The 22,996-nt window shown below is 42.0% G+C and overlaps 1 protein-coding gene across 2 annotated transcripts in view; it reads left to right on the top strand.

Annotated features, from left to right (window-relative positions):
* LOC119797499 (transient receptor potential cation channel subfamily M member 1-like) overlaps positions 1-22,996 on the top strand; it is a 52,882-nt gene that overhangs the window by 20,803 nt on the left and 9,083 nt on the right. Inside the window, exons 7-24 of one of the 2 annotated variants that reach the window (XM_038306585.1) lie at positions 1,361-1,535; positions 1,613-1,739; positions 8,018-8,090; positions 8,165-8,265; positions 8,334-8,498; positions 8,588-8,722; positions 9,229-9,279; positions 11,656-11,796; positions 11,956-11,985; positions 12,062-12,354; positions 14,942-15,170; positions 15,386-15,514; positions 15,584-15,721; positions 16,114-16,242; positions 16,347-16,598; positions 16,894-17,068; positions 20,776-20,796; positions 21,891-22,035. In XM_038306585.1, the coding sequence (XP_038162513.1) occupies positions 1,361-1,535; positions 1,613-1,739; positions 8,018-8,090; positions 8,165-8,265; positions 8,334-8,498; positions 8,588-8,722; positions 9,229-9,279; positions 11,656-11,796; positions 11,956-11,985; positions 12,062-12,354; positions 14,942-15,170; positions 15,386-15,514; positions 15,584-15,721; positions 16,114-16,242; positions 16,347-16,598; positions 16,894-17,068; positions 20,776-20,796; positions 21,891-22,035 (2,509 nt within the window). The remainder of the gene's footprint in view (positions 1-1,360; positions 1,536-1,612; positions 1,740-8,017; positions 8,091-8,164; positions 8,266-8,333; positions 8,499-8,587; positions 8,723-9,228; positions 9,280-11,655; positions 11,797-11,955; positions 11,986-12,061; positions 12,355-14,941; positions 15,171-15,385; positions 15,515-15,583; positions 15,722-16,113; positions 16,243-16,346; positions 16,599-16,893; positions 17,069-20,775; positions 20,797-21,890; positions 22,036-22,996) is intronic. The other variant, XM_038306586.1, reaches the window with a different exon arrangement.

Raw genomic sequence — 22,996 nt, 5'->3', positions numbered from 1 at the left:
CTATAGGGTATCTGGTCCTTCAGGTCTCTAATAGGGTGATAGAATGATTCTATAGGGTATCTGGTCCTTCAGGTCTCTAATAGGGTGATAGAATGATTCTATAGGGTATCTGGTCCTTCAGGTCTCTAATAGGGTGATAGAATGATTCTATAGGGTATCTGGTCCTCCAGGTCTCTAATAGGGTGATAAAATGATTCTATAGGGTATCTGGTCTTTCAGGTCTCTAATAGGGTGTGTAACATTGGTTGGGCTGAAAATGGCATATTAGCTGTTCTATGAGCCCTAATGCAGCCTGGTTAAAAGCCCTAGAATGAAACCACAGGTTTTCTTCCTTTCATGGTTTGATCATGAATATTTAGATGAGCTGTGCTCTGATTGGTTGGTTTACAACGAGCGAAGCTGCTGAGCAAAGACGCATCATAGCAACAAGCACTCACTCACTGATACATCAGATTGTTGATATGGTAGGGGGACCAGACGTCCTCTTTTTCCCGGACATGTTCTACTTTTCAGACCTACAAAAATGTCCGAAGGGAATTTCAAAGTCATCTGGGATTTTGGTCGCCTACAGTGCAGCCTGTAGTTGAAACACAATGGGCACTGGAACCAAGCCGTCAGCTTCGGGGGCTGGTCCGGGAATCCTGGTGGAGGGGGCAGGGAGCCAGTGGGGGACGGAGCGACCGAACTCGACCTGGTGACGGTAGCCTGGACACCGGCGACCCCGTGTTTCTCCCCCCCTGCTTTACCGGCCCTCAGCCCCCCTCCTCCGCCTGAGGACGAGTGGCGGATCTTCTGATACACAAAAATAATCCATGCCTGTTGAGTCTTCGGATCCTTGGGAATACTATGAAAAATGTTCCCCTTCCTCCGGTCAGCCTGGAACGATGCATTTCCACCCGTGGTTCTGGTTCATTTTCAATAGAGAAACTTCCTGTTTTGTAATTCTTGTAGCAGTAAACCCAACTGTAGGCTAAACAGCTAAGCTGCTGTCTTCCATCTTCCTCTATTCATGTTCCTGGCCCAGTGAACCAGTGGGCTGGTCTGGATGCTAATTTCAGGGCGTGATAAAATTACAGGCCAGAACCAAATAAGGCAACATCCCAGAGTTTACGTCAACTTGTTGCTTCGTTTGGATTCGCCCGTTTTATGGTGGAAATTTACAATAGTGAGATTAGCAGAGAAAGGAGGAGTTGATGGGGTTTGAACTTCTCTGTACGTCCATTTCGACCCCTGAACTGTTGTTATTCATCTATGACAGTGGAAACTCTGCATTCTATGACCCTTTTAAAAAGTATTAACAGTTTGAGTAGGTTTGAGATTTGACTGTGTCGTTCTGACAGGCAACATGTTCTGTTATCAGGTTTGGGTCAGGGGGTCCCGGTGGTCTGTCTGATCCTAGAGGGGGGTCCAAACGTCATCTCCATTGTGATGGAAAGTCTGAAAGAGGAGCCTCCTGTCCCAGTCGTGGTTTGTGACGGAAGCGGCCGAGCCTCCGACATCATCTCCTTTGCTCATAGATACTGTGAGGAGGACGGGTGAGAACTTCTCTTCCTTTAACTCAGGATGTTCTCTCACCTTCTTCATTTCTCCTCAACATCGTGTTCTGCTCCAGCAGGTTGGTGAACGAGAGTGTTAAAGATCAGCTGCTGGTCACCATCCAGAAAACCTTCAACTACAGCCACAGTCAGGCTCAGCAGATCTATCTGATGGTTATGGAGTGCATGAAGAAGAAAGCTCTGGTAGGACAGAGAAGCTCCACATGTTCTCATTGCTGCATCCTGCTGTTCAGCCCCTTCGATTCTCATCAAGCAAAAATAAACCTCTTCATCTTGTCTGTGTCATCATTCATTCATTCCTGATCTAAACACTGGGATAATAATCCTACAGTGGAGACATCTACCTAGATCTTTGGAGGAATTCTGATTGAATAAATCTAACTGAAGCATTTTATTAGCGCTCATCTGTTTAAAGTTGTGATGAAACACTCCATATTAGACATTACATGATATCCTCTTTATCTGAGGTGGTACAGATGCCAAATTCTCTTTTACCTTTTAAAACAAGAATGACAATAATTAAAGTAAGATAAATGTGTTCTAATGGCTGCAGGAAAACTGCAGGCCTGTCCTGTCCATATTTACAGTCAGAACCAGAATCTAATCTTATCTCCTACAGGATCAGGATGATCATCTGAGAGGGAAAACATCCCCAAAGATGTAAAAAACTGCAGCAAGAACTTTTATCCTGGATCACCAAGTTTGCAGAAGACTGATTAGACTCTATTAAGATGTGATTGATATGAAGAAAAAAGGCTTTTCTGTCCTTCACCACAAACACAAACATGGAGTTTTTTGAACAAATCCTCCTAATGGTCCTCTAGTTCCACAGCAAACCCTCAAATCTCTCATCTTTGACAGCTGATGACCTCTGAGGGTCTGCCCTGCGTTCTCTCTAAGGCCTCCAGCAGCAAACCCTGGGAATCCTGGAACCAGTGTTCCGGTTCCGGTCCGGTTTTTTAATCCAGTGAATATCCAGATACTCAGAAGATTCCCTATCTCTGTGTCACAGTGTCTCCACACCAACTCTGTCACCATCTACCTTACAAACTCTCACCCATATTGATGATTTAAACTGTGAAATAAGAAGGACCTTCTACACAGCCTAGAGGCAAACCTGTTTCAGGAGAGAGCAGGAGGTACGGCAGCCGCTGTCAGCATGAGAGAAAACAAGAACCGCAGCCTATAGCTCAGTCTGAATGATGTGGATCTCAGCATCAAATGCTTTTAACTTTGTTCGGCCTACAGAAGTGTTGCAATGCGGTGAGTTGCAGCGTCCAGACAAAAGAGAAAAACAACTATTTTTATTATAATATGCAGTACTATAGGAAATATAATATATAGGGTGACCATATTTTCATTTGGGAAAACCAGGACACCTTGGAGCGGTGAACAAATGTGTCATCATGGGGATTTGCTCCGTGATCAGAGGAAATGTTAATTGGCGCAGAACAGTGGTGAAAATTGGAAGTTCAGTTTAATATAATCCAGTCAGTGAATAGTTCCATCTGAAATGAATGAAAATAGTTGTTTAATGGTTATTGAGTCAGATATGTGGCGGTAATGTTTGATTTATCTAAAGGTTTTTATCTGTTACTGTGTAAATGGATTTGGCTGTAATTAAAGGACAGATTCTAATAGATCTGCAGAGTGGGAACTATAAATCTGATAGGAGTTTAATTTTTTTATTGTTGTTTTGCACAATATGCTTAACTAAGTATTTTTTGTTGTTGAATATTAGAGATTTTGCTGATATATTTTTATACATACATTGTTTAGATTTACTTATGTATTTCTAACCCTTTTATAGAATAGAATAGAAAATCCCTTTATTGTCCCACAATGGGCAAATTTACAGCAGCAGAAAGATTATTGAAAATAGTCACACAAATGTGGACCTTAGAAAAATGTATAAGAATAACATAATAGGGAAGAGTTACAATATAAACAATAAAATACTGTAAAGTGTTTCAACAATATAAAACTGGAGAATTAATAACCAATATGCAGCTATGGACATTTTTACAGTAATGGATATTTGAAAATAGCAGCAACATCAGAGATGTGCAGAATGACAGCAGCAGGTTATTTAACTGACGAAGGTTTCTATTTGATTTGATTTGTTCCTGCTCCCGGTGGTTGGAACCTTTATTCCATTCTGGATTCTTGTGAGTGTAGTTTTTGTTCGCTTTAACTTTTTTTAAAATAAATAAATAAACAAACAGTTTTGAAAACCTCGGTATTCATTCTTTTCCTGCTTTGTGTGTCAACTTTCACGGTTGCTAAGCAACAGAGCATACGCCGGTAAAACCCGCCGAAGGGTAGACCTGTTCGAATTTACAGACAGAACTCTTCCGGCCTCCTTATTTTCAAGGACTTCGAAAGGATCTAGTCTAGGTAGACCGCGTCCTTGGAGGATCTAGTCTAGGTAGACCGCGTCCTTGGAGGATCTAGTCTAGGTAGACCGCGTCCTTGGAGGATGCAGCCCAGGTTTTCGAACAGAGCCTCTGATTAAGAACAGGGCTGCCCGCACTGACGCGGCTCAGGGATTACGTCACACGGAGCGTCGTGCGCAGTATTTTAAAAAATCAGGACATTTCCTCACTTTCTAAAAAAAACCCGGGACGCCCGGGACAGGACGTGAAATACGGACGTTTGGTCACCCTATAATATATATATACATTCTTGCAGACAGGTGACTTTGAAATAATCGATATAGGACTTTTAAGAATTGAAATAAGCTAATTAGAAATCCATTCTAATAAATCTACTAATACCAGGAGATTTCTTTTAGTTTTAATTTAATACTTTGGATTGATTAAATACTAAATGTACTAAAAGTCCCCTACAGGTTATTATCGGTTGCTGATATCCTTCTAATATTGGGGGGGGGGGGGGGGGGGGGGGGGGGGGGGGGGGGGGTAATGGATACGATCATGTTCCCAATATTTCCAAAACATTGGAAAACTGTCAGGTAAATATAGCAGAGCTGGCTTCTTCAGAGTTAGACAGCAGGGCCCATGTGATGCAGGGATGATGTGAGTCCATACTGTCCTGGATGTGAGCCGGGTTCTGACCTGCTCCCTGCAACATTAACATAATGATCAAGGTTTTACATTTGATGCGGCACTTAACTGAGATTGTTCCGTCCATTTATTTAATCCCACAATCCGAGGCGGCTTCTTCCAGAGTACAGCTGTGGCAGCAGACTGAGCGGCATGTAAAACAATCTGAGCGTCCATTCACTTAAACTGATCTGCTGTCAGATTAACAGCGCCACATGGTCCACAGAGCCCCCACAGGTGCAACATCCATGTTTGCATTTAGAACAACATGCATTATCGTCTCCTGCTTACAAAAGTCAACACAAAAATCTGCAGAGTATCGTTCAGCGATCTGGAGAAGAACGACATCATGGATTGGTTTTAATCTGATTATTTGGTATTTGGCTACAGTCAGGATGCTTAATGTTTTATTCATTAGACTTTTTCTTGATTCCTTATTTTCCATTGAAGTTTTATCTATTTTTATGTTTAAGGAAAACACAAATCTCCATAATACCATTAACGGGTGAAGAAACTGAACGTTCCTGCTGTCAATGACCTGCCTGGTTCTTTTCTACGGGTCCAAAGCTGCTGTCCTGTGGTTCCTAGAACTAAAATCATTACCCAGCTGCACATTCTTAGGAGAACTTTTGGGATAAGTGTTATGGCCGAGTATCATCTGGGTCTCCGAAAATTTCCACAAAGCTTTTGGTTCAAATGAAAGCTGCAGGTTTATCAACTATTCCCCCATGAGATAATGGTGTACCCAGTGGTGCAAATGGTACCCAGGCCTTCAGTGGGCACCCCTCAACAAGGTGTTAATATCACCACTTTCCCATTTTGAGAAATGAAATAAACTACAGTATTGAAATATGAAATGTAACAAGCACAGGTATAAATAACCAAGAGGAAGGAAGATTACAGATCAATGAAGCAAGAAGCCCACTTAAGACAACCACAATTCCCACTCTATAACCAGAAATCTGCGCCATTTACATCATCATTCGCCATTCAGATTCAACATGCATCTAATTACCAGATAAAATAGCACATATAGCATGAAAATAAAATATGTCACACTCACCAGAGGTGCTGATTATTTATAAACTAAATCCAACCTTCCGTCTTTGTGCAGAAAGTCTTAGTTTCTCCTTTTAGTATGAGCCATTGAGGCCAGAAAAACTTTTTAAAAAGCAAATCTAATATGCAGATTGTCGCTAGCTTAACTTGGCTGCAAACATTTCACATTAACTGACCGATTAGAGGACAGAAAACTGTCAAGAAACCGAGGACAGATGGACCCAGTATTCAAGGAGAGACAGTCAGTAGGAAAGTTCAAAACGTTTATTAACAAAACAAAAACTGAAGTGGAGCTGAGGCTCACGGACACTGCAGGAGGGGGGCAGGGCACCGCCCAATCTCAGACACTCTAAGGGGGAAACACAGGTAAGTGACCACGATCATCTGACAGAAGACGATTGTCTGAGTTGGTCACTTACCTGGTTAAACAGTCCAGTCCAAGAATGTCCCCTGAGCTGCAGTTCCAGAGATCTTGCAGGAAGCCGATCCTGGTCAGGGATTCAGAACAGAGAGGAACAGGATCCAGATCAGACAGGAACAGGATCCAGATCAGGCAGGAACAGACAGGAACAGGATCCAGATCAGGCAGGAACAGACAGGAACAGGATCCAGATCAGGCAGGAACAGACAGGAACAGGATCCAGATCAGACAGGAACAGGATCCAGATCAGGCAGAAACAGACGGGAACAGGATCCAGATCAGGCAGGAACAGACAGGAACAGGATCCAGATCAGACAGGAACAGGATCCAGATCAGGCAGGAACAGACAGGAACAGGATCCAGATCAGGCAGGAACAGACAGGAACAGGATCCAGATCAGGCAGGAACAGACAGGAACAGGATCCAGATCAGACAGGAACAGGATCCAGATCAGGCAGGAACAGACAGGAACAGGATCCAGATCAGGCAGGAACAGGATCCAGATCAGACAGGAACAGGATCCAGATCAGGCAGAAACAGACAGGAACAGGATCCAGATCAGGCTGGAACAGACAAGGGGCAGGATCCAGGCTTCCAAGCATCAAAGAGCTCCCAGGCGGGTTCAGAGTCTGACTGGGACCAGAAGCATGACCAGGTGGTCACGCACAGGAGCAGACAGGATCAGGTGCAGACGGGCAGGCTCAGTGGAAGAGGGTAACCGAGACAGGACGTGGAACCAGAACTTGATGCAGGACCTTTAAAGTGGTCTCCACCTTGGAGCCAGGCTTACAGGATAAAAACTGAACCTCCCCGCATAATGAGCCAAAAACCCAGAGGACTCAGTGGGGGAGGAACAGTGGACAATCAGGAGACGAGACAAACACAAAAACCCTTTTTCCACTGGCCGCCAGGATCCAGGACATGAACCAAGAAATAAAACTGAACAGACAGACTAACAGAAAAACTGTTAATTATCTGGCACTGAATGCTCAGGCTGAACTGAATAAAACCCAGAGGAAACAGGTGAGAGGAATAAATTATAATTGAGGCAGGGAGGGAAATCGACAGGTGAAAGGAATGACTAATTAAGGGAGAGCAAACAGGCCAGATCATGACAAAAACATTAGTTTGGGCCTGCTTGCTGGTCCTGTGGACCAAATCTGAAATGTGATTGGTTAAGGAAAACATTCCTCAATAATATTGTTAAGGTGACTCTGAAGGCCTGGGCAGATCCAGCTTCCTCCCACAGTCCAAAAACACGACTGTTAGGTTAACTGGCTTCTCTAGATTCTCCTTAGGTGTTAATGAATGGTTGTTTGTCTTGTTTGTCTCTGTGTTGCCCTGCGATGGACTGGAGACCTGTCCAGGGTGGACCCCGCCTCTTGCCCGTAGACACCAGCACCCTTCGGATACTTTGGATAAGTGTGACGTAAACTTTAAGGATGATCCAACTTCAAAAAAACATAAAATTATGTTTAGCGTTAATTCTTCTCCACATGCTTCTGTTTAGTGAAACCTATTTTTTAAAGGACTGGTGCAGTCAGGGAGTTTGTCTTAAATATTTATGGAAACAGGCTTAAATCGGAGGTAACTGGACTTTCCCTCAGTTTTTCTGAAGACGTTTCAACACTTATCCAGGAGTCATTGTCAGCTGTGTCTGATTTCACTAAAACAGGCTGTAAATTGGAGCTCTAATGTTTTAAAGAACATGGACGTCCGTCCTCCTCAGCACATTCCAACTCAGACGCAAATCAAAGACCCAGTCGTCTTTTGCTTCATGTGTTCAGCCATTTTGAATGAGGAGCAGTGTGCTTCAGTAGTTCGGACATGGAACCCATTCCAAAGTAATTACAGACCTGAATGACTGAGGACTTTATGAAGGCATCTTTCTAGTTCCTTTTTGTTTCTTTGTGCAGATCACAGTGTTCAGGATGGGCTCAGAGGGGCAGCAGGACATCGAGATGTCCATCCTCACAGCTCTGCTGAAAGGTAACCATGGTGATGATGCCAAGTGTTGTTAAACAATCAGACGGCATGAACCGTGACTCACATCATGACTTCAGGTACCAATGCTTCTGCCTCCGATCAGCTGAGCCTGGCTCTGGCCTGGAACCGAGTGGACATCGCTCGTAGTCAGATCTTTGTCTACGGCCTCCACTGGCCTGTAAGTTCTCACCATACTCGCCCTTCAGGTTGTTGGTGTTTTCTGACTTCAGTATTTCTTGTCTCCAGCCTGTGAGCGCCTTAACGGCTGATCGGCCTAAAAGCCCGGCAGCCCAGCGCCCGGCAGCAGCAGCAGCTAAAGGGAAAGCTAGAGGAAAGAAAGGGAAAGGAGCTAAAACCAAACCAGAACCACCGGAGGAGACCAACCCACGGAAACTGGAGCTGCTCAACTGGGTAAGATCCTGGCAGCACCCAGTAGAGAGAACTTTGCTGGAGCAGAGCAGAGAATCTATGATGATGATGCTGGTTTTGCCGGTGGACAGGTTAACTCTTTGGAACAAGCCATGATGGATGCTCTGGTGTTGGACAGGGTGGATTTTGTCAAGCTTCTGATTGAAAACGGCGTCAACATCCATCACTTCCTGACAATACCACGTTTAGAAGAGCTGTACAACACAGTAAGACTAAATAACATGCCTGCTGTGTAACACCTTTCTGCCGGGACTGAGATTCAGGATTTCAACTAGTTCAGTAAAACATTTTTAGAAAAACTGTCTTAATGAGTCTGCAGGCTCCGCTGTCCACTTGTTACCTCATCCTGTTCAGATAGATTGCTGAGCTTTTGTATGTTTAGAAGTTGTAGAGTAAATATTTCTAAGAACATCTGTTTAATTTTGATTAAAGAAAATATTTAGTCAAACTTCATTAAAGTATGAATAAAATGCTCTTTATGTTTTGCTGCAGATGTTCTGTTCTCTATATTCACTTATATCCCTGCTGCTTTAACCTTAATGTGATCCACTGACACACAAAGCTTTTGAAATATCATTTTCAGATTACAGAGAAGCTCTTTGCGCCTTTTATTGTGTGCCGCTTAGCGTTAGGGTTTAGCTGCGGAAAGATCAGGGTCCAGTTGGAGATGTTTAGAGTTTAATTCTTGGGTCTCTTTGATGTGTCTCTGTAGAAGCTGGGACCTGCAAACACGCTGCACTTTGTGGTCCGAGATGTCAAGAAGGTGAGTGCTGTCACCTGAGGTCTTTGGACACATTTAGCAAACACCTTTAACACTGTATTCCTCCACTGTTTAACATTCAACCTACTGCAGAATCAGTAGGCCTGAATGCTAGGGCTGGGCGATATAGAAAAAAAGCTTATTGATAAAAAGAAATGCATATTGATCGATATCGATAATTATTGAAAAGATTTGAAACCATATTTTATGTGCAGCTCTGCCTGGACTTTTTATAATATTGCTAAATGATTTAATTTTAATAAAAAACACAAACACAGACTTTGAATTAAATCTTTATTTAACCAAATTTTTTAACCATAACAGAATTGTTTTAAAGAAAAATAACTTAAGAGACCTGAGTTATGTTATTAAATACTGACAAAGAATAAACTACAGTGATCAGAAAAGTGACCAAAATAAATATAACAAATAAATAAATGCTCCCCCACCGCCGCCGCCGCCCCCGTTTTCTGCTTTAACCTGAGTTATTACTTTGAAGTTTCTGGCCCTACTGAATTTCCAACCAAGCAACAGCACAATAGACTCCAGTCGTCTCATCAAGTGAGTCCAATCTGAACATGATGACTTGATGGGATGACTGGAGTCTGGTGTGCTATTGCTTGGTTGGAAAGAAAACCTGCAGCCACACGGCCCTTTCTGGAACCACTTTGAGACCCCTGGCCTAACACCATAACAAAGTGGAAAGTTATTAGCAAACTACTTTTGCCCACCAAACTTGGAGAGGTTATCACGTCTTCTCAGAACCATCTTTCCATAATCTAAGACAGGAATTCTCAGCAGGAAAGGATGACCCAAAATGTTCAACTCGAGGTCAATTCTGGGAAAATTGACCTAATTTGGCCTTAATGAACAGACCCAGCAGAAACACCTCACACTTACTGTTAATCACAGCAGTGGAGGATTGATGATCTAGGCTTCTTCTTCAGCTGCGAGACTTGGGTACCTTGCAGTCAGGACCAGTTCCTCCTTTGTAGATCAAAGTAACCTAGAGTCCAGTGAGTCATATCAATGTCATGATTTTATCAAGAGCTCAGACCCACATGCAGATAAACCAGTCCAGAGAGACAAGGGAAAAAGTTTAAGAGGTTTATTTAGAAGTGTTGCAGAGGTTCCAATGTTGCTCTGAAGACTGCTCAACCAGAACTGGAAGGTGAGGGGAAGACACTGCGGTTAGTTCAGGTTCAGTGAGAGAATTGATTCTCGAACTTGAAGAGGGGAAAAGGTTGGCAGACTCACGTTTCCAGAGATTAGGTTTACTTTTAGACTCCAGCAGGTGAGGAATGTGTTCCGGTGTTTGTCTCATACGGAGGAGGGCGGACAGGGTTACCCAGAATGCGTTTGTTTGTAGATGAACGGAGAAAGACTGACTGCCACTCAGATTTCCTGCGGTACTTGAACGGACTGTTGTGCAGATGAATCCCTTGCTCACTATGAAGCTCAAACGTTTCCTCGGGGAAAAGTGGATCCAAACCGGTGGTTTGGATCCTCAGCTCAGTTTGAAGCTCAGTTGATCCTTCCAGGGAGAGAAGGCCCCGAAAAATCCAGTTTGCAGGATGACTTCCCAAAACAGGCAAACACTCTGGCGTCGAGGTCGTGGCAATCAGCAGCTTAAGAACACTCCTTTAACGAGGTAACCCCTTGCAGGTGTGTGAGGAGGAGAATCAGAACCAGGCGCCGCCTGGTGGAGGAAGGAAGACAAACACACAGAAACACAGACCACACAGACTGGAGTCCTAACAGTCAAAGGTTTAGAGTCTTTCCAACAGGAAGAGCTGAGACCAAACTTGGTGATTGAAAGATACACTTTCCCAGAGAGCAGGACTGGACAAGGCAGTCATTTCCAAATTGTCAAATATTGGCGGCTTGTCAAGCTCTCTACGCTTCAGATAGAAACAGAGGTATCCTTCTCATCATATATTGATGCCAGGGTGCATGAGAGGCTTTGGCAGGATAAAAAAAATTACCTCTATGCCTAAACCTAAACAAACAGCAGCATAAAAGTTACGAACACTCCTAAAGCTACCAACAGCAACATTGTGGGCTAAAATTTTGATTGAAGATCAAGGAAATGTTATGTGACACAATGTCCTCAAACTCTCCTGCATCCCCATATTGATAAAAGATAAGAAGGATACTATCGTTGCACAAGTATGTAATGTGTCACTCCAACCAAAGGTCAATGTTTGATGTGTTCAGAGATAGAATGTGTTGGACAGGAACCCCTAATATGAACTAAAATAACTCCCATCTTTGCTCCAGAGAAAACATCTTTAGAGAATCACTTAGAATACTCTTTAGCTTCAAAGGTTATATATGTACACTGAGTTCTGTTTGGTATTAATTGGTGTGTTCTTTCAGGGGAATCTTCCTCCTGATTACCAGATAACACTGATTGACATCGGGCTGGTTCTGGAGTTCCTAATGGGTGGAGCATACCGCTGCAATTACACCAGGAAGAATTTCAGGACACTGTACAACAACCTGTATGGACTCAAAAGAGTGAGTAAGGAGGAAAGAGCTCCACAGGATGGAGGGCAGAAGTTAATATCAGTTTGTTCTGACCTGGGTCCCTAACGTGTTGAATTGAATGAGAAATTCAGCACAACAGAAAACTAATCAGACATCTACTCTCTCATTTCTGTGTTTTCTTGGTTACAGCCTAAAGCTCTGAAGCTGCTTGGAATGGAGGTAAGTCGTTGATAATAAACTCGAATGCTGAACATAGGAAGTCATTCACCTGTTCTGATCTCTGTTTATTCTGCAGGACGATGAGCCACGACCAAAGGGTAAAGGGAAAAAAAGCAAGAAGAAGGAGGAGGAAGTAGATATTGACGTAGATGACCCTGAGGTCAGCAGGTTTCAGTATCCCTTCCATGAGCTGATGGTGTGGGCAGTACTGATGAAGCGCCAGAAGATGGCGCTGTTCCTGTGGCAGAGAGGGGAGGAGGCCATGGCTAAAGCTCTGGTAGCCTGTAAACTCTATAAGGCCATGGCTCACGAGTCCTCCCAGAGCGAGCTGGTGGACGACATCTATCAGGATCTGGAGAACAACTCAAAGTGAGTTCCATCAAAGGTCTGGTTCTGTTTGCTATTTATGGACCATTAGTTCTGTTTTGATCGGCTATTTTTTTTAAAGCTTATTTTTCCATCTTACCAATCTTAGATCAAACCAAAATGTCTTTTTTATTTGTTTTGGAGTTTTATATAGTGCAAGATCAGATTCTGATAATTAATAATCTTATTTAATGAGGAAACTGCTTGAATTAAATGCAATAATCAGCCAGAGCAGTAAAACAGTTGCACTCATTATCATCTGGTCTTAAGTGCATTTGTCTTAATGCACTATGTTATGACCATAGCTTGACTAAGGGAGGGGGGGAGGGGGGGGGGGCAACATCAAAACCTTCATCCTATAGGTTTCTAAGATCAATTTTAGTTGTTTGCTTTTCTTTAGCCATACACAAAAAGTTGCAGGAAACATCTTAATATAACTAAAAGCAAAAACACAAGTTGAGTGACAGCTACAGTAAGTCACTAAACAAAACTGGTAGCACTTTAGAAGGTTACAAGCATTAAAGGGTGCTACAACAAGACCAGCTATCAAAGCCTGGCAAAGATGTCAAGCAAAGAGGCAAACTGCTCAACATAACCCCGCCGTGCCGTCAACGAGGGAGTCCTGCGACCCTCCCCTATAGGTCACTACTCAATACCTACCTCTCACTACACTCACTTCTGAATTGAGTCCCCTTGATGAGGATGTAGGGTATAACTACATCCTAAAGGCTGGTTTATGCTCAGAAACCAGGTCGTCTGCATGTGTGTCGCAGTTAACGCAGATATGCCCCCCCCCTTCTGCAGACACTATGCGTATTTCCTGTTTGGTTCCTTACCGGCTTGTTCTGTTTGTCTGACCTCCATTGTGGAAAACGACTGGTGATTTTAGCAAAAATTAAATCTTATTTTTGTTTTAAGGACTTTGAAGGACTTATCCATGCTTTCATCACATCTCGGTTGGATTATTGCAATTCATTATATAGAGGCATGGATAAGTCACAGATGCAGCGACTTCAAATGATCCAGAACGCAGCGGCACGGCTTCTTACAGGAACCAGGAAGCGTGACCATATAAGGCCCATACTGGCCTCTTTACATTGGCTGCCCGTCTTTTATCGAATAGATTTTAAGATTCTTTTATTAACTTATAAGGTTTTAAATGGATTAGCTCCTCCCTATCTTCGGGACCTTTTAAAATTTCACTCTGTATCCAGAAGCTTACGATCAAATAATCAGCTATTACTGACAGTCCCTCGGACCCGACTTAAGAGGAAGGGAGATCGGGCTTTTTCTGTTGTTCCTCCAATTTTATGGAAAAATTTACCTTTTCAAATTAAATCTACCCACAGCCTGGATCATTTTAAATCGCTTCTTAAAACTCATTTTTATTCTTTGGCATTTACTTGAAGTGTTTTGATAATCTGTTTTTATTAATTAGTACTATTGTTTGTCCTGTACAGCACTTTGGTGCAGTTTTATACCTGTTTTTAAAGTGCTATATAAATAAATTTGACATTGACATTTGACAAGATGGAGCAGCTAGCAGAGCAAGGTGTGCGAGAACGCTGGGACCCTTTTCCACCTGGATCCCCGCTTTTTTTGGCCCTCATGTCCCTCCATTGTCGCACAAACGTGCCCCCACTTCCTCACCGCCTCGGCCGTATCTAGACCCACAGCTAGTTCCTGATTGGCCCTCTGGCGTTGTGGCGTGGAATAACATAGCGCAGACCACGCTTCAATACTGGGCAGAAATCCAAAATATCTGCGACAAACTTACTGCAACACACTGGTGCGGGACGATAACCAGCTCTTAACCCTTTCACAGAATGATTTTTACAGCCTATGGGAAATAATATTTGTTAATTAGGCGTCTCTTTACTCAGTGAGTGTGGGAAATACAAACGAGGAAGTTACGTCCTGTCTTTCATACCGACCAGTATTTGGTGCTGCATGTGCTGCTTGAAAGGGAAAAGGATCCTCACTCGCTGTGGAGGGCCTAAGAAGCCACTGGCACTCGTTCTTGGGACTTAATATGGCGGACCCTCTGCAGATACGTCCAAACGGAGCGAGAGGAGAGTGTGGCGAGTTGGAGGCCAATGATTGGGAAAGGCCCCTGGTTTAAAAAAGGAGGCTTCCTCAAAGAGCGGCCATTAGCTGTGTGTCCAAACAGAGGAGAACTGGAAGAGGAAGTGATGTAGAAGGAAATGCAGGAACTAACAACAGGGAAGTATTGCATCAAGGTCACACGGCAGACCCTGCTGGCAGGAAACAGCCACTACACCTTAAAGAAGTGATATAAGAAAAGAGGAAAAAAAAAACAAAAAGGCCACTGGCCGTATCAATTAGATGATTATTGCACTTATTTTTTAGTAAAACTTTCTCAAAAGAAGAGAAATAAACTAACAAAAGCTATCGATATACTAAGCTCTTGCTTTGCATATCAATCTGAAAACAAGATCAAAAATGCTTTAAGGTTTATTTTACTAGATGAAGACATCTGGATGGTCTCTGTAGCCACATCTCGGCTAATGCCTCCTTAATTTGGCTGAAGTCTGTAACCTGGAAAAAGTGCTTCTGTGTTTCTTTGTAGGGAGTTTGGCCAGCTGGCCTACGAACTGCTGGACCAGTCATACAAACACGATGAGCAGCTGGCAATGAAAATGCTGACCTATGAACTCAAGAACTGGAGTAACTCCACCTGCCTGAAGCTTGCTGTAGCTGCCAAGCACAGAGACTTCATCGCTCACACCTGCAGTCAGATGCTGCTGACTGACATGTGGATGGGATGCCTGAGGATGGGCAAGAGCAACAGTCTGAAGGTTGGAAAAACAAAGTAAAACAAAGAGCAAAAGCATTATCAGACATATGGAAGTCAATTGGTTGCATCGTAAAGAAAAAAAATATTGGTTTCCTTATTTTAAATCCTTAACAAAAAGAGTCCGACTCCCTGAGTGACCCTGATAGCACCTTTATACTATGGCTTTATTTGGACCTTTTTCTGTTGAACTCTCTGTCTTTCTTAACTGGTTCTTAGGTGATTTTGGGAATTATTTTCCCACCCACCATCCTGCTCTTGGAATTCAGACTTGGAGATGAAGCTTTTCACCATTCATCAAGAGAAAACATGGCTGGGAGCACTAAAGACGAGGACAAATTTAACAAGGTACAAAACAAACAGTGTAAAAGACGTAACGAGAGCAAAGCAGTTTGATTCACCACACCCTGGTTTCAGGACGCTGCCTCCAACATGGACACTGTGTCCAAGAAAGGAGATGAAGAGGAGAACCAGAAGGGGCACCTGAGGATTCCCATTGGGAGGAAAATCTATGAGTTTTACAACGCCCCCTTCACCAAGTTCTGGTTCAACACGGCAAGTTAACTTTCCTACTTTAAAGAGAAAATCTACTCTGAAGTTTAAATGTCTGAATAAAGGTTATTCTGGCTTATGAAAACCAAAAAATAACAAAAACTAGAACAAAAAATCTAAGTTTTGTGTAATCTTTAAAATAAGACTAACTGAGACCGTAAATAAGTGTTCTCAAAAAAACTAAAATTAACTGAATTTACGGAAAAAATGTTCTTGGTATCGGTGCAACACTACGTAAACCTGCAGCACAGTGGCGCTCCAGGAGCGGTTTTGCCTCTTCCTGATGTAAAGCTTAACAGCGATTCGTCTCTGACAGATTTTACACCTTTGCAAGCTTCTGCAGCAGCCAGACTGGCCTTCTTCTCACTGATCAGGAAGTGAATATTGTGTTTCAGATCTCATACCTGGTGTATCTCATGCTTTATAACTACATCATCCTGGTGAAGATGGAACGCTGGCCTTCTTTGCAGGAGTGGATTGTCATCTCTTACATCATCACTTTGGGCCTGGAGAAAGTCAGACAGGTAGCTGTTAAACACCTGCTGGTTTGTCACCCAGATTCTGCTTTCTCTTAGACCTTTTCTTGTGTATCTTGGTTTTCGAACCCTGACCCTCTGTCTGCTTTTAGATCCTTATGTCGGAGCCAGGAAAGCTAAAACAGAAGATCAGTGTGTGGTTGGAGGATTACTGGAACATCACCGATCTGGTTGCCATCACTCTCTTCATACTGGGCCTTCTACTGCGGCTCCAGAGCGAACCCTCCATGGGCTATGGACGAGTCATCTACTGTGTCGACATCATATTCTGGTACATTCGAGTCCTCGACATCTTTGGAGTCAACAAGTACCTGGGCCCCTACGTCATGATGATCGGGAAGATGGTAGGAAGCCACCAAGCAGAACCGAACCCTTCGAAAATTTATGTTTAACCAAAGCTCTAATAGGAGTGAAAAGAAAATATACGGTCAACAAGCAGCCAAAGGCAACGTCTAAGAAATCCCCGGTTCATCTGAGGATGTGTTGATCAAGATTGTTTAGATTCTTGAAGGGAAACGTCTTTTTACACAGAAGCATAATGTCTCTTAGTTTTGAATAAATCATCTGCTAGGAAAACGTCACATCTGTATTTTCTACTTGTCCCTTTGAATCTCTGTCATGTCTCCTGCATGTCTACAGATGATCGACATGTTGTACTTCGTAGTCATCATGCTGGTAGTGCTGATGAGTTTCGGTGTAGCTCGGCAGGCGATCCTCCATCCGGATGAGGAACCTACATGGCGCCTTGCTCGGAACATCTTCTACATGCCATACTGGATGATCTACGGAGAAGTATTTGCAGACTCCATAGACCGTAAGACTAGCGTCTATAGTAAGGCATCCGTTACTCTTCCCTCGGTCTCCCCCAATCCTAATCGTGTGGTTCCTCTCCTTTCTTACCCAAAATTAAACCCATCATCCTCTAATCTCTGACCTGTTTTAATTCCATCCTGACTCTACCCTCCCGTAGTCTTTGTCTCCTCATGCTTAGAATATTCTCACGTTGATTACTAGTGTTGCACCGGCGAGTACCAACAAATAGGGCACTGATACCATTTTGAGAGCCAAAAGTTTATTCAACTATTGTCACCCACTCCTGGTAGGCAATAAAGAGTTCTACTGAATTAAATTTGTATTAGATTTTTTCCTGCTTCACAAAGGTAGGCAGCATCTTGACATGAGGCCATGATGGCAATTATTTTACATTATTATGGTATCGGTATCGGCCGACACTGCACAGCCAGGTATCTGGGCCAAAAAATGGCATCGGCGCAACACTATTGATTACCCCCTCACTTCCTGATCTCCACCCTCTTCCTCACAAACATCTTCCTTCCCGTTTCTCGTCACTGTGTCATCTCGAGGCCCCTCCTAATCATCTCCTCTTTACTGATCCTGTCCTCTCTTTCCTCAGACCAGTTGTCTTTCATCATCTCAAGTCACTTTGTTCAGTCTGTAGTTCTTGTTGATGTTGTTGGAATTGATGAAGGAAAGTTCAGAGTCAGTAATGTGTTCATCTTAAAGTTTGTCCGTAAAGGCTTTAAACAGTGATGTAAGAATGAGTCTCATTTGCATCCCAGCTGGACAACAGATGGCAGCGCTAACCTGCAGCATTAGCAGACATTTTAGTGGCTTAGTTCAGACAATCAGCATGAAACACTGATATTTAAAAAGGCCTATAAGCTCACAGGTCTTTTGTCAAAAAAAAAAAAAAAAAATATATATATATATATATATATATATATATATATATATATATATATATATATATATATTAGGGATGCACGATATTGGGATTTTGGCCGATATCCGATATGCCGATATTTTAAAACTCCTGTAGCCGATAACCGATATCGATACCGATGTTAAAGCTGGACAAAAATAAGTAGTCATTGAAAATAGCAGTTTTGTTATCCATTTCTGACACTTTGAAAAATAATGTACTCAAATATATTTTCATATGCTGATATCAAATAGATTTTTAAAAACGCGGTATCGATCTATTTTACTTTCAAAATCTGGTGAAATTTCATGGTTCTGTTACAAACTCTCGGGATATTTTGCAAATTCTTGTGAGATTTTGTTAGTAAAATAGATCGATACCGCGTCAATATATCAACATATAAAAATATGGCAACATTTGGTGAATTTTCGGGGGATTTCGTAGCATAACGATGACATATAGCAATATTTCATTAGTAAAAGAGATTGATATGGTGTTTTTAAATGGCAATATATCAGCATATGAAGATATTGGGATATTTTAATGGATCAATATTTTTTAAGTTTTTAAGTCTGTAAAAAAGAAGTTTTTGAGGAAGAAGAAGTAGTAGTATTTTTTATTTTCTTTTTTAGACTTTAGAAACTCAGAAGCTGATCAAATATCGGGTTAAATATCGGTGGGGTGGCCGATGTCCGATATTCAGTTTTAAGGCCGATACCGATAGGGGGCTGATTATATCCTGCATCCCTAATATATATATATTTTTTTACAGTACCCCCTGTTCAAAATGACTTCCAGCAGCCTTGTTTACAACCAAATCATGTCATAAACCTCATAAAGTTACATATTGTAGAATCCATCCTAGCCCAAATTCTTTTCAAGGTCTATTAAGGTAAAATGAATAAAAATAAATAAAAAGATTGAGATTCACAACTTTATTTTTATACACACTCCTGTGCACACAACCAGGGTCTGTAACACACAGACTTCATAAGTTCTCAGGTGAATATAAGCGCTATTAATTAAGAATCAGAATCAGAATTCTTTATTTGTCATTGCTCCACAGGGATGCAACGAAATTTCTCAAAAAAGAAAAACAGTACAAGCAATTAGTGCAAATTTAAAAGAAAATAAATACGAAAAAGTTAAAAAAAAAAAAAAAAAAGAAGGGGGATACTGCGGGCTCTCCTGAGGCAGCGGGTACAGGTTATTGCACAGTAATCAGCCCTGTTCCGACCACAGTTTGTCTTTCTTACTTATGTTGATGAATAAAACTGTGAAGGTTGTATCAGAATCCAAACAAATTAACAAACATTGAGAAACAATTTGGCTTTTTCTCAGACATTCTCAGCCTTGCAGGTGAAACAAACTGAGTAAAAACACTTTTTACTGAATAAATAGTATAACTAAATATATGAAAGAAGAGAAATCTAAATATTCTGACCAAACTATATTCAATTCTATTCAGTTTATTTCTATAGCTCCAATTCACATCATGTCATCTCAGGTCACTTTCCAGTTCAACCAGATCATCCAGTCAGATTGATTCAAAGTTTTCTATCTAAGGAAAACCAGCTGATTGCATCGACTCATTGACTCTTCAGCAATCCCTCACACTAAGCATGCTTGTAGCGACAGTGGAGAGGAAAAACTCCCTTTGAACAGGAAGAAACCTCCAGCAGAACCAGGCTCAGTGTGAGCGGCCATCTGCTGAGGCCCACTGGGGTTCAAGGAGACAGAAGCAGACATAGAAAAAGAAGCATAGATACAAAAGGCAACTGTCAACCAGCTCCACAGGCGGCCCTGTCCAGGAAACACACAGCCAGGCAGACGAGCTCCGAGCCAGCTCCCATGTCAGAGGACGAAGAGAGCACATCCAGTTAGTCACAGTCAGAGAAACAGGACTACACTGGAAAACAGGCCTCTATTAGCTCCAATTCCTTTTACGCAAACAACAAGGAAATAATTATACTATTTAAGGATTATTGAACGGTTCTCCACATCCATCACAGGATGACTAGGCTGAACTTGTGTTGATTAGGCCTCAAAGTTATGAAATAAAAATCCAAATACATGTAATAGTAAAATAAAAAAAAGGTGTAATACCTTGCTCACATTTATAAATTGTGCAAAGTATTTTAATACATTTTTTTAATGTCCCTGTCACCACTAGGGAGTGCTGCAGCACCCCCCACTTCCCGCCGCCATGGTTGTAAATGTTAAAACTGAATTGCACAAAATAATTACTGATCACATTCTAATTGCGCTCATATTTCCAACACAACGTCAGCTTCAATAAATATCTAATCTGGCTGGCAACACATTTAAAGACTGATCTGGCATTAAAACTTTAACAAATTTGAGCCACGTTTGTGTTTAAGTTTAGGGTCACCTGCTTAATGACTTCTTTACATAAAGAATCAGCCCTGTGGCGTAATGGAGTCCTGAGTGATAGATCAGTGGAAACAGCTGCCAAGTAGGTGAAATCAGACAGATCTGAAGGGACTCAAGTTATCTGACAACTTTCTGAGTCTTTCCATCTAAAACTGAATATTGAGCACATTTACTTTATCTGGTGAATCCATGAAAGTCTTTAATAATCAGCCTCTGAAGTATGTTTGTTGAACAGCAGGGGGCAACATTCTCACATCTGTTCTGAAGTTGATGCATTGCCTCATATTCATCTTGATCACGAAGACATTTTGATCTTAATTCAGATTTATTGTCTGTTAGGATCAGAGGCTTTTATCACAGATTAATGATGTTTTCTTCTGTTGACATCTGCTGCTGATGGACAGTTTATGCAATGGAGATTAACCGTAAGTAAACGTTCAAACTCTGTTTTCTGTTTCCAGATTATCACAGCCGGGGTTAGTTAGCAGGACTCTTCACTGGCTTTATATTAACATTTTTACTTTCTTATTTTAGATAATTATCCCTTTTTTTACTTTTTAACTTAAGTCTATTTTACTGATGCATCACAGTCCTTTCGAGGTCAGAGAGTCTGAGCTTCTGATTCTTTTAGGGTTCGGCTGAATGAGTGTCCAGTTGTTTTTCAGCTGGCTGTTCTGCAGGGCCCATTGTTACACAACCAGCCTGTTCTTCTCTTCATCCAGATGTTGTTTTCTTCCATCCTTCATGCAGAAGTCACAACAGGATCCACGTGTGCATTAATTATAACAGTAAACCAATTTTAACAAACCCATTAATCCAAAAGGTGGATGTTGTTAGTGAGTCAGAAATATTCCTGGATTGGTGATTAACGTTAACATTATTTTAAGGATAGAAGGTCCTCGGTTCAAATCCTGGTTGGACCAAGATCCATTGGGGTGAATTTTGCTCAAGGTTTTAAAATGGCCTAGAGCCTCTATTACAGTGGGGAGAACAAGTATTTGATACACTGTTGAGTTTTCAGATTTTCCTGCTTGCAAAGCTTGTAGAAGACTGTAATTTTTATCATAGGTACTCTTCAACTGAGAGTGATGGAATCTAAAACAAAAATCCAGAAATATATAATGTATGATTTTTAAATAATTAATTTCCATTTCACAGTTAAAGAGTACCTATGATAAAAATTACAGTCTTCTACAAGCTTTGCAAGTGGGAAAACCTGAAAAATCAACAGTGTATCAAATACTTGTTCTCCCCACTGTATGCCTCTCTTTACTAATGTGGGAGTTTGATGACTGGACAAAAAGGATGGATGAATAAACAGGAAGATCCAAGTAGAGAATCCAGGTAGAGGGAAAGCTCTTCTCTGATGGCTCCAGTAGGAACTGAGGTGGCCCTGTGTGTCCGGAAAGAAGAACCAGACGGCATCTCTGATGATAGATCAGTGTCTGAGTCAGACCAACGTCTCACCAGCCGATTGGTGGACAATAATGCAGGAATGTATCCGTTTGTCTGATTTTAGCTCCATGTGGAGACAACATGTATGACGAAGATGGGAAGAAGCTTCCTCCGTGTATCCCTGGAGCATGGCTAACCCCCGCTATCATGGCATGTTACCTGCTGGTGGCCAACATCCTCCTCGTCAACCTGCTCATCGCAGTTTTCAAGTTAGTACAAATTTAAAAACTCTGATATCTTATCAGATGTTTTTCAAAGTTAAAGCAAATCATTTAATGAAGGAAAAAGGCTAAATGTTAGGAGCAGTCTGAGGTGGGAGGAATAAACGCTCTTTGTTACAGACATATGATCTCAGGTCACTTTACAGAGACAATTCAGCCAGATCATCCAGTCAAACTGATTCAAAGTTTTCTATCTAAGGAAAACCAGCTGATTGCATGAAATCATTGACTCAAGACAATCCCTCACACCAAACATGCTTGTAGCGACAGTGGAGAGGAAAAACTCTTAACAGGAAGAAACTTCCAGCTGAGGCCCACTGGGGTTCAAGGAGACAGAAGCAGACATAGAAAAAGAAGCATAGATACAAAAGGCAACTGTCAACCAGCTCCACAGGCGGCCCCGTCCAGGAAACACACAGCCAGGCAGACGAGCTCCGAGCCAGCTCCCATGTCAGAGGATGAAGAGAGCACATCCAGTTAGTCACAGTCAGAGAAACAGGACCACACTGGAAAACAGGCCAAGCTCCAACATCTAGAAACAAAGGTGTTGATGGCAGCAGCACAGCTGATATTTCTCTCCAGGATGGAGTCACAGCCAAACAGGAACAGACCAGATGAAGCTACTATGAGAAAAAGCAGAGAGAGCAGAACGTTAGAGATTGAACTAACAGATTCTGCAGAGTGGGAGAATAGAGATAGAATGAAGCAGAATGATGAAAAAGGGGTCCCTATGTCCTCCAGCAGTCTAAGCCTATAGCAGCAGAACTATAGAGATAGCTCAGGATAACCTGAGCCACTCTAACTAGAAGCTTTATCAAAAAGGAAAGTTTTAAGCCTAGCCTTAAAAGTAGACAGGGTGTCTGCCTCACGGACTAAAACTGGTTGTCTTACACTAATATATGGTTTCCTGTTATAAAAAGAAAATTATAACATTTTTACGAAACCCAGA

The sequence above is a fragment of the Cyprinodon tularosa genome, unplaced genomic scaffold, assembly GCF_016077235.1.
Source record: "Cyprinodon tularosa strain WSP-4 unplaced genomic scaffold, ASM1607723v1 ctg586, whole genome shotgun sequence".
Taxonomy (NCBI): Eukaryota; Metazoa; Chordata; class Actinopteri; order Cyprinodontiformes; family Cyprinodontidae; genus Cyprinodon; species Cyprinodon tularosa.
The sequence above is the reverse complement of the archived record's forward strand: the minus strand, read 5'-3'. Positions and strand labels throughout refer to the sequence as shown.